The sequence below is a fragment of the Sinocyclocheilus anshuiensis genome, unplaced genomic scaffold, assembly GCF_001515605.1.
Source record: "Sinocyclocheilus anshuiensis isolate Anshui unplaced genomic scaffold, SAMN03320099.WGS_v1.1 scaffold415, whole genome shotgun sequence".
NCBI classification, from domain to species: domain Eukaryota; kingdom Metazoa; phylum Chordata; class Actinopteri; order Cypriniformes; family Cyprinidae; genus Sinocyclocheilus; species Sinocyclocheilus anshuiensis.
The window spans coordinates 1,930,777-1,939,659 of NW_015552655.1; the positions used below are offsets into that span (position 1 = coordinate 1,930,777).

General features: G+C 36.7%; 1 protein-coding gene across 4 annotated transcripts; it reads right to left on the reverse strand.

The window, feature by feature from the left end:
* Positions 1 to 2,912: 2,912 nt before the first annotated feature.
* LOC107667184 (C1q-related factor-like) lies at positions 2,913 to 8,605 on the reverse strand. 4 transcript variants are annotated; one of them, XM_016458788.1, is made up of 3 exons: positions 7,646 to 8,605; positions 3,856 to 4,072; positions 2,913 to 3,594 (listed from the first exon to the last, which is right to left on the reverse strand). In XM_016458788.1, the coding sequence occupies exons 1-2, from the start codon at positions 8,303 to 8,305 to the stop codon at positions 3,893 to 3,895; spliced, it is 840 nt and encodes a 279-aa protein (XP_016314274.1). In that variant the 5' UTR covers positions 8,306 to 8,605; the 3' UTR covers positions 2,913 to 3,594; positions 3,856 to 3,892. The 4 variants fall into 4 exon arrangements, with proteins under 4 accessions (XP_016314274.1, XP_016314273.1, XP_016314272.1 ...); XM_016458787.1 differs by having other exon boundaries at positions 2,913 to 3,597; XM_016458786.1 differs by having other exon boundaries at positions 2,913 to 3,714.
* Positions 8,606 to 8,883: the final 278 nt, after the last annotated feature.

Sequence of the window (8,883 nt, forward strand, 5' to 3'; positions counted from 1 at the left end):
GAAGGCGGGCCTTCCTTGGATACAGGAACTATTCGAGCCGTTCATGCCAGACTGAGGAGAGAGATGTTGTAATAATGTAAAATATGTGAAAAATAATGTTTTTCGAACGACCTAGTATGACCTAGTACTACTTTTGGTAGTACCTAGGATAGCAAAGTCCACTAAAGGAGGTAGAGCTTTTTCGCATTTGGGAAATGCTGCCTTGGCATCTAATTGAAATAAGTTGGTTCATAATGGTTCTTATGTGCATTTCAGCAAATCCCTGTTCTGTTAATTTGGGTTTTGATTAGTTCAGCTTATTACTCAAGTCATGGGTTGTTATGGTTATTTTTATATCCAGACAGACGTCTAGACAACATGTCCATGTGCATCCATTATTGCAACACACTAACTAACTTTGACTCAATTTGGGGACATTTAGTATTCAAAAGCGTACAACTGTTAAGCTTGCAAGAAAAATAAAAGTTAGTTATGATTAATTTAAAAATGTCCTTCACTTTTGTCATTTTTATTTAATTTCTGTATGTACATATATCCCAGAAACGAAATAAACATGACAAAAGTGCATAACAAAATAGTTCAAATTTAAAATAAAATAAAAACTGAAAATATTATATACAAAATATTTATTATTGCTGTAACATTTATTCCAATAACGTTAACCAGCATTAAATTACTGCATTAAGTTGGCTACTGTAAAGTTTTTTGAAAGGCTGTATTTTCTACAAGAGCAGACTAATTAGCAATATTATTTATCAGCTAATTGGTTAACATTATGTCTGGCAAAGTCGTTTCAGAGAACTATAAATGTGATTAGTAGATTTTACTTACTTGAAAATGTATAAAAATATAAGGTATAAGATAAAACGTATGTGAATAAAGATAAGATACAAATATAAGATTACATATAAGTGAATAGAGTCCATTCCAAATTCATTTAAAAGGTTTTTTTAGGTTTTAACTAGCTAATTTGGTGGTTTTAACAGTCAACTTTAAATGGAAGCTTATTGACTTAGTTTACCCAAGGCAATGAGTTTCTTCACTTTTTTAAAGTAGCCAACTAATCACATTTTACACTGAGGCAAAGAAAGGTATTATATTTTGATAAAAGGACCATTTTTTCCCCTTTGGAATAACATAAACCATATCATAACCTAGGACAGAGTGTTAAGAAAGTAAATAAAGTGAACTCTGACTTCATGTTGACTTTAAACCATACTACAACCTCCATTGAAGATCGCTGTGAGCTATTATACTTTGACATTAGGAGTTAATTATATCATTTAACTGAGAGAGTTTTTCCATTAATGAAAGAGCAGATATGGTGTACATTCCTGATGAGAGGCTCAAAAGAGTAATTAAAAAACCCTCAAGGGTGGTGATGAGCCTCTTTATATCTCCTCAAACGTGCGAGATGGTTAATCTGTCCACGGTTACAGAAAATGAAGCATAACGCGTGTCTCGGCAGTAGACCATGTCATTTAAACTTCACATCTAAACATCTCGTTGTTTACATAAGCAGCCTTCATCTCTGGCCTCTCCTCCCGACGCTCATGCAGCTCCGAGGCTCTCTCTGTGTTGTTTTGAAACACTGATCATCTCTGATTAGGAGGAAGTGCTTCCCTCCAGACATGTGGCATTTCATACTCATTACACCTATAGCTGTGATCGCTCCTCTTTTCTTTATCGTTAAAATCAGTCCTTTTCTCTCTTCTTCTGATTTCTTGTGTCTTTATAACAGAGACATCTAGTAATTTATAAGAATTAACAGCATATAGACTGGCACAGAAGGGAGATTTATTTATTTTTTTTTATCAAATCACAAATAAATAAATGAGAAGCTAAACAGAAATATAAACGTCGAAGAAAAATGACAAAATTACTAAAATTAAAATAAAAGTTGAAAATATAAAAATAAAAGCTAATTAAAAGTATATAGTATATAATATTTGAAAAGTTACTAATGAGGTTCCATTTAAAGGAATAGTTCACCCAAAAATCACAATTTGCTGAAAATCTACTCACCCTCAGGCCATCCAAGATGTAGATGAGTTTTTTTCTTCATCAGAACAGATTTGTTCAGATCACTTGTTCACCAATGGATGCTCTGCAGTGAATGGGTGCCGTCAGAATGAGAGTCCAAACAGCTGATAAAAACATCACAATAATCCACAAGTAATCCACACCACTCCAGTCCATCAACTAACATCTTGTGAAGCAAAAATCTGTGTTTGTAAGAAACAAATCCATCATTAAGACATTTTTAATTTCAAACTGTTGCTTCCTCTATTCATAATAACACTTTCTCCAGTGAAAAAGTCGTCTGGTCTGAATCAGGAGAGAAATATGCACAGATCAAGCGCTGTTTACAAGTAAAAACAGTTCAAAACAGGTCTAAACAAATATGTGGTTGGATTTTGATGACAGAAGACAACAGAAGATGGACTTTTTTTTTTTTTTTTTACTGGAGTAAGCGTTATTATGGATTATGGACTCGAATTTTGGCCAGAAGTGATGGTTTTAAAGTTAAAAAGTCTTAATGATGGATTTGTTTCTTACAAAAACACAGCTTTTCGTTTCACAAGATGTTAATTGGTGGACTGGAGTGTTGTGGATTGGATTATTGTGATGTTTTTATCAGCTGTTTGGACTCTCATTCTGACGGCACCCATTCACTGCAGAGCCTCCATTAGTGAGCGAGTGATGAAATGCTACATTTCTACAAATCTGAGGAAGAAACAAACTCATCTACATCTTGAATGGTCTGAGGATGAGTACATTTTCAGTTTTAGGTGAACTATTTCTTTGTGTTAGGATGCTTTCTTAGAAGGCAGCTGTCTATGTAGACAACACAGCAGACACTCCACTTAGCAATCAACCGAGTGACCCAAAAATTGTTAGAAAAATTCCATTTATTAGCAAAAGCAAAAATCTATAAGCTGTTACATTTAGATATTTAGACACATTTTACAGGTCATGGCTATCGCGATATATACAGGACATCATTTTAGATAGTGGTCGTCATCATCATAAACCAGCATCACTGTTACAGTTACAATGTATTATGGATCTCCATCCATTGTTAAGTAGTAACTTTTAGTAGGATAAGATTTATTTGTAATGGTAATATTAGCCACATACTTCATAATTCATTGGTAGAAACAACAGTGAACGGGTTTAGCTTTAGCTATAAGCTGAAACGAATGCTTAGCTTTATTTGTGATTGCTGTGTGAATGTGACATGATTCACACAGCAATCACAAACAGATGCACTACTATGATTTACAACAGACTCTCAGGGACAAGGTGTAATTTACAGCAGTCAAAACCAGGTGCATACACTCATTAAGATTTTATGGGTATCATTAAGGGTCATTCACTTCACATAAAGTCGGAGACATTGATAAACAGCAGTGCAGAGTCACAGATTGATCATATATACAAAGACAACATCATAATGAAATATCAGCACTCACTTGACTGGGCTTTTGATCAATTACGACTTTGATGAAACCCTGAAGCCCGGCTCTCTCATTCTTGTTGATTTCATGTGTGTCTGTTGAAGGTTTTTGGATCCAGGCTTTAAAACCACGTCTACTACAACAAAACATACAAACCATTCCCTTCAGGCTGCATAATGAATCATCTGACTCTTTAAACAAATTATCTTGTGTTTTATGAGTGTATAGCTGTTGAATTTCAGGTGAAAATAGCCTGTAGCAAAGAAAACCGTAGAGGTAAAACAAAAATGACAAAGAAAAAAAAAGAAATCGTTCCTGACCTAAACATGTCAGGGGTGTTAATAAACATCAGATTTATAACCTAAATCAGTTAAGACCCCCTAACATCTCTTACCTACAGACTGAGACTGAATTCGATGACCTTTTGACCTCTAGTCACTGTACAGAATGAAGCCAGCGAAAGTGCTGTACTTGTTGCTGTTCCCGCCGTGCGCTTTCCCACCGTCCAGCTTGATGAAGATCTCATCTCCGGGGTCGAGGTGCAGGATGACAGTGTTTGAGGCGTAGTCATAACTCTGATCCTGATCCTGAGCGATGGCACTGGCTCTCACCTGCAAAGAGAGGAAGAGGAACAAGAGAGGCCTTCAGCAATATGACATTTAATACAGCTGTTCAGTCTTTCAAACCTGAAAGAGAGTGACTCATAATATTTATATCTATACTATATCGAGCAGCAAACTAGCATATTAGAATGATTTCTGAAGGATCACGTGACACTGAAGACTGGAGTAATGATGCTGAAAATTCAGCTTTGCATCACAGGAAAAAATTAAACATTTATTTTAAATTGTAATAATATTTCACAATATCACAGTTTTTACTGTATTTTGATTAAAGAAATGCAGCCTTAAAAGAGACTTCTTTTGAAAAATGTTGAATTTTACATGACATATGGGTAAACAAATAACAACATTTTTGGATGAAGAATTTCTTTACAGCTTTTCTTTAAGTAAAACTGATGGGATTAAAACACTATTCTGTATTTTATTTTTTTGTTTATGCAATAGCATATCATCTCATTACTTTGATGACATACTGTCTGACTCTCAAATTACCAGCTGTGTTTTTTCCGGCAGATTAAAATGAGCTTACAATGTTTTCATGAATCTGTTTCGAACAGCTGATGGTTTATCTGTGCTTCTTCTAAAGCAGACCTTTTAAAAATGTAAATTATGAAAATGCGATCAGAAGTAAAGCTGGAGGCAAACAAGAATTGGATGTTCCTCAGTTAATTTAAATACAAGAATCCTACAAAGGAATTGTGGTTCCAAGCCTTAAACAAGTCTACTTCCTTCATACAGGTTTCCAGCAATTCTGATAAAACTAACATGCATTAATATACAATTCAGTACAAAACATGAAAGCTGCATAAAAAAAAAAATAAAAAAACACACCAAAAGCAATTTATGCACATTCTCAGAGACAATTTCTGCTGTTATTTGCACATGCTTTACACATGCATTGCATTAAGTAAATGGCAAAGCCAAGATTAATGCAAGCATGGCATACTTTACAGAAACTATAGCATTAATCCACTCAAATCCAGACACGTTAAATGCAAAACGGTCAGTTAACTGCATGATTTTAGCTAAAGTATAACTTATCATACAATTGTTGCCAGGTCTGTAATATGCAGTTGAAATATAATTTTGTCAAGAACTTTTGGTGATTTTGCTCTTTCTTCATTCAACTGCATATAACCTGTAATTGTATGTCTACTGCCAACACAGAAAAATGCAGTCGGGGGTTTTACCAGACGGCCACAGAGTGCCTTAAAAGGGACTTTGAAAAGGGACCAATATGCCTTGACATATTGAGCTGTTTCTCACTGTGAAATGTGGGTTTCCGTCCAGTCTGTGTCACATTCCCATCACATTCTCACTACCCTCCTCATTATTTCCAGCCTCTATAAATAAAACAGGCCACCTCCTCTTTAAAACCAGGTTGGGCAAACAACTTTGAGTAGGTTTCAGCTAATGGGATAAAAAAGTTTGAAGTGTTTATTTGGGAGCCAGAGAGGATGGACAATTTTGTCATTTACTTGTTTGATGGACAGGGACTGAAGTCGCTCAGATATGAGGGCATCAGTCAGACGGTGAAATGCTGTCGCTGTGGGCCATCTCTCTCTGCGCTCATATGAGTAACACAGCTGACTCAAGCACACAGCGTGCGTGGGTGTGTATATATACATGTATCTGTGTGTATAAACTCATATCCGTCATGTGTGTTTCCTTGTGTATGACTGACCGAGCATGAGGGAATTATAACTAGAGCCCACAGCCTGGCTAAAGCAAAGGAGATAAAAGATATATACAGAATAGCCATGTGTGCACAGTGTTTGTGTCAAGACTTTATGTCACAAAGATACTCTAGTGTTTCGTGTTAAAGGGATAGTTCACCCAAAAATGAAAATTACACCATGATTTACTCAAGCCATCCTGGGTGTATATGACATTTGCCTTTCAGAGAAATACAGTCAGATTTATATTAAAAATGTCCTGGCTCTTCCAAGCTCTCCACACAGCAAAATCTCTACCCCCATTCACTGCCATTATAATGCTTGGAAGAAAGTCATATACACCTAGGATGGCTTGTATTTGTATCTCTTATATGAACTATCCCTTTAATAGCAGCAATAAAAATAATAAAAATAGCAATATTATAAATGTGTATGTGTATATATATTATTAAAAATACTACTTATTATATACAGTATATTTAAATAATATATATTTTTTAAAAGTATCTATCTATATATAAATTCTATATATGTATATTATATATATATATATATATATATATATATATATATGTATAAATAGACAGTCACAGGGATATAGAGATTGGTTCTACCAATCTTACTTATATGAACTATATTTAAAAAGTATTTTTTTCTGTAAACCTTTGTGTGTGTGTGTGTGTGTGTGTGTGTTCTGATGCATATTCTGATGTGTGTGGCATCTTTTAAAGTTTTTATTTTGCGTGTGTGAAAGCAAGCTCTCCACACAGCAAAATCTCTACCCCCATTCACTGCCATTATAATGCTTGGAAGAAAGTCATATACACCTAGGATGGCTTGTATTTGTATCTCTTATATGAACTATCCCTTTAATAGCAGCAATAAAAATAATAAAAATAGCAATATTATAAATGTGTATGTGTATATATATTATTAAAAATACTACTTATTATATACAGTATATTTAAATAATATATATTTTTTAAAAGTATCTATCTATATATAAATTCTATATATGTATATTATATATATATATATATATATATATATATATATATGTATAAATAGACAGTCACAGGGATATAGAGATTGGTTCTACCAATCTTACTTATATGAACTATATTTAAAAAGTATTTTTTTCTGTAAACCTTTGTGTGTGTGTGTGTGTGTGTGTGTGTTCTGATGCATATTCTGATGTGTGTGGCATCTTTTAAAGTATTTATTTTGCGTGTGTGAAAGACTCATACTGAATTTGCGTATGTGTTTGAGTGGCCGTGGGTGTCTGAGAAGTGTCCTGATTCAGAATGACACACTGAGGGATGCCAGAAACACAAGTATAGTATGTATACACACACACACACACACAGACACAAAGCAGACCTTCTGACTAGAGGCGAACTCTTGGTTCAGTCAAACCTTTCCTTGTTTACGGTTTACATTGACAATAGACATGACAGAAGTTCATCTCAAACATGAAACTGACCTTTGCTGGAAAGCAACCCTAAATTCACTCTCTGTTACATACGGGATATCCTGATATATGAATATTCAAATTGAAACACACTGGAGTGGAATTATTCATAAACTCAAGGAATTACATCCCAGTGGCAGTCTGTCTTTCATCAGTGTTATGTAATGTATGAATTGCATATGCTGCCGGAATAATATGCACCTTATCTTTCCTTTTAAATCAGACATAGACATCAATGCAATGTTAAACAGATCTAGGACAGATAGTTATCGAAATCTGCAGTCATTATAATTAACATTTTATAAAACAACAGGTGTGTAGTAAAATACATAATTATGAACATTATAATATTATATTATAAAAAATGTGTTTTCATAAACTTCAGTACAGGTGTGTTAGCTGCAAAACTCTTACCTGTCCGTTTTTCAGGAGATCTGCCCACATACTGGTTCCATCTCCTCCTCTCATGAGGACGTTATACGTGAAGAAGTACGTCCCTGGAACCTTGCAGACAAATTTCCCAGTTGATCCATCGTAGTTATTCCCAATGTTTGTAACTATGTCATCAAACCTCAGAACCTCGTAGCCCTCCTGTGGGTTTCGCAGACCTGCGTAAAAGGCCACGCGGGGTCCCATGGTATAGACGGCTGTCCCTATTCCGGTAGCTGTACTTCCACCCAGAGCAAAGATGTCTGGTCGCTCTGTGTGGTTTTTATTTCCCGGTGGCCCCATTGGTCCTGGAGGACCTGGCTCTCCAGGTGGTCCCGGGGGTCCTAGAGGACCCGGAGGTCCTGGTAGCCCTGGTTTTCCTTGGCGGACGGGTTTGCCCTGCGGTCCGTGTGCGTAGGTGGGCAATGGGGGTCCCATGCTATGATCAGTCAGCGCCTCAGCTTCCAACTGCGTATTAGTGATAGCCGTGCCCGTACCGATATCAGCTGTAGTGCCAGTTTTTTCCAAGAACGGATCGCAGACCATTTGGCAAGTGCCCAGCATCTCGTACTGACCTCCATTTTCGCTGCTGCCCGCCAGATGAACCAGAACAGGAATGAGGACCACCAGCACCAAGAGCAGCATGACGGCTGTGCCGGCCCCCAGCAGGGTCTTCCGTCCCAGGCTGAAGCGGGAAAGCGGCTGGGCCGCCAGCACGGAGCTATCGCCGTAAGCCGGAATATTGACCTCTGGAAGTGAGAGGGAACAAACTCCCTCAACGTCAGGTGCTCACGAAGATGAGAGGGAAAATGAGAACCACCAGGGATCTCAGATGAGAGAGTGTGTGTGTGTGTGTGTGTCTTTCTTGCTTGAAAGAGAGAGAGCATTCACTGTTTCAGCAGGTGAGTGGAGAGAAGTGTTTGGGCGTTGAGGAAGGAAGTAGGATTGAGAGAGGACAGAGAGAGAATGCCCTTCTAGTGGGTTTCTTTGTATGACTCAAAAAGGACAAGTGGGAGGAGGCTTTCTGCAAATGAAGAAACAGTGGGAGAGCGAGAGAGAATCAGAGAGAAAGAAGGGTATTTGGGGAAACCCAATGCCAAGTCCTTTAAGTGTGTTTTATTGTGCAGTCTTTTGAAATATGATTTGATTTTCCACTTGTTGAACAGCAAAGACTTGATGGCAGGGTTTAGACGTGGTGGTTAGAAAAAGCACGAGGAGAGGGA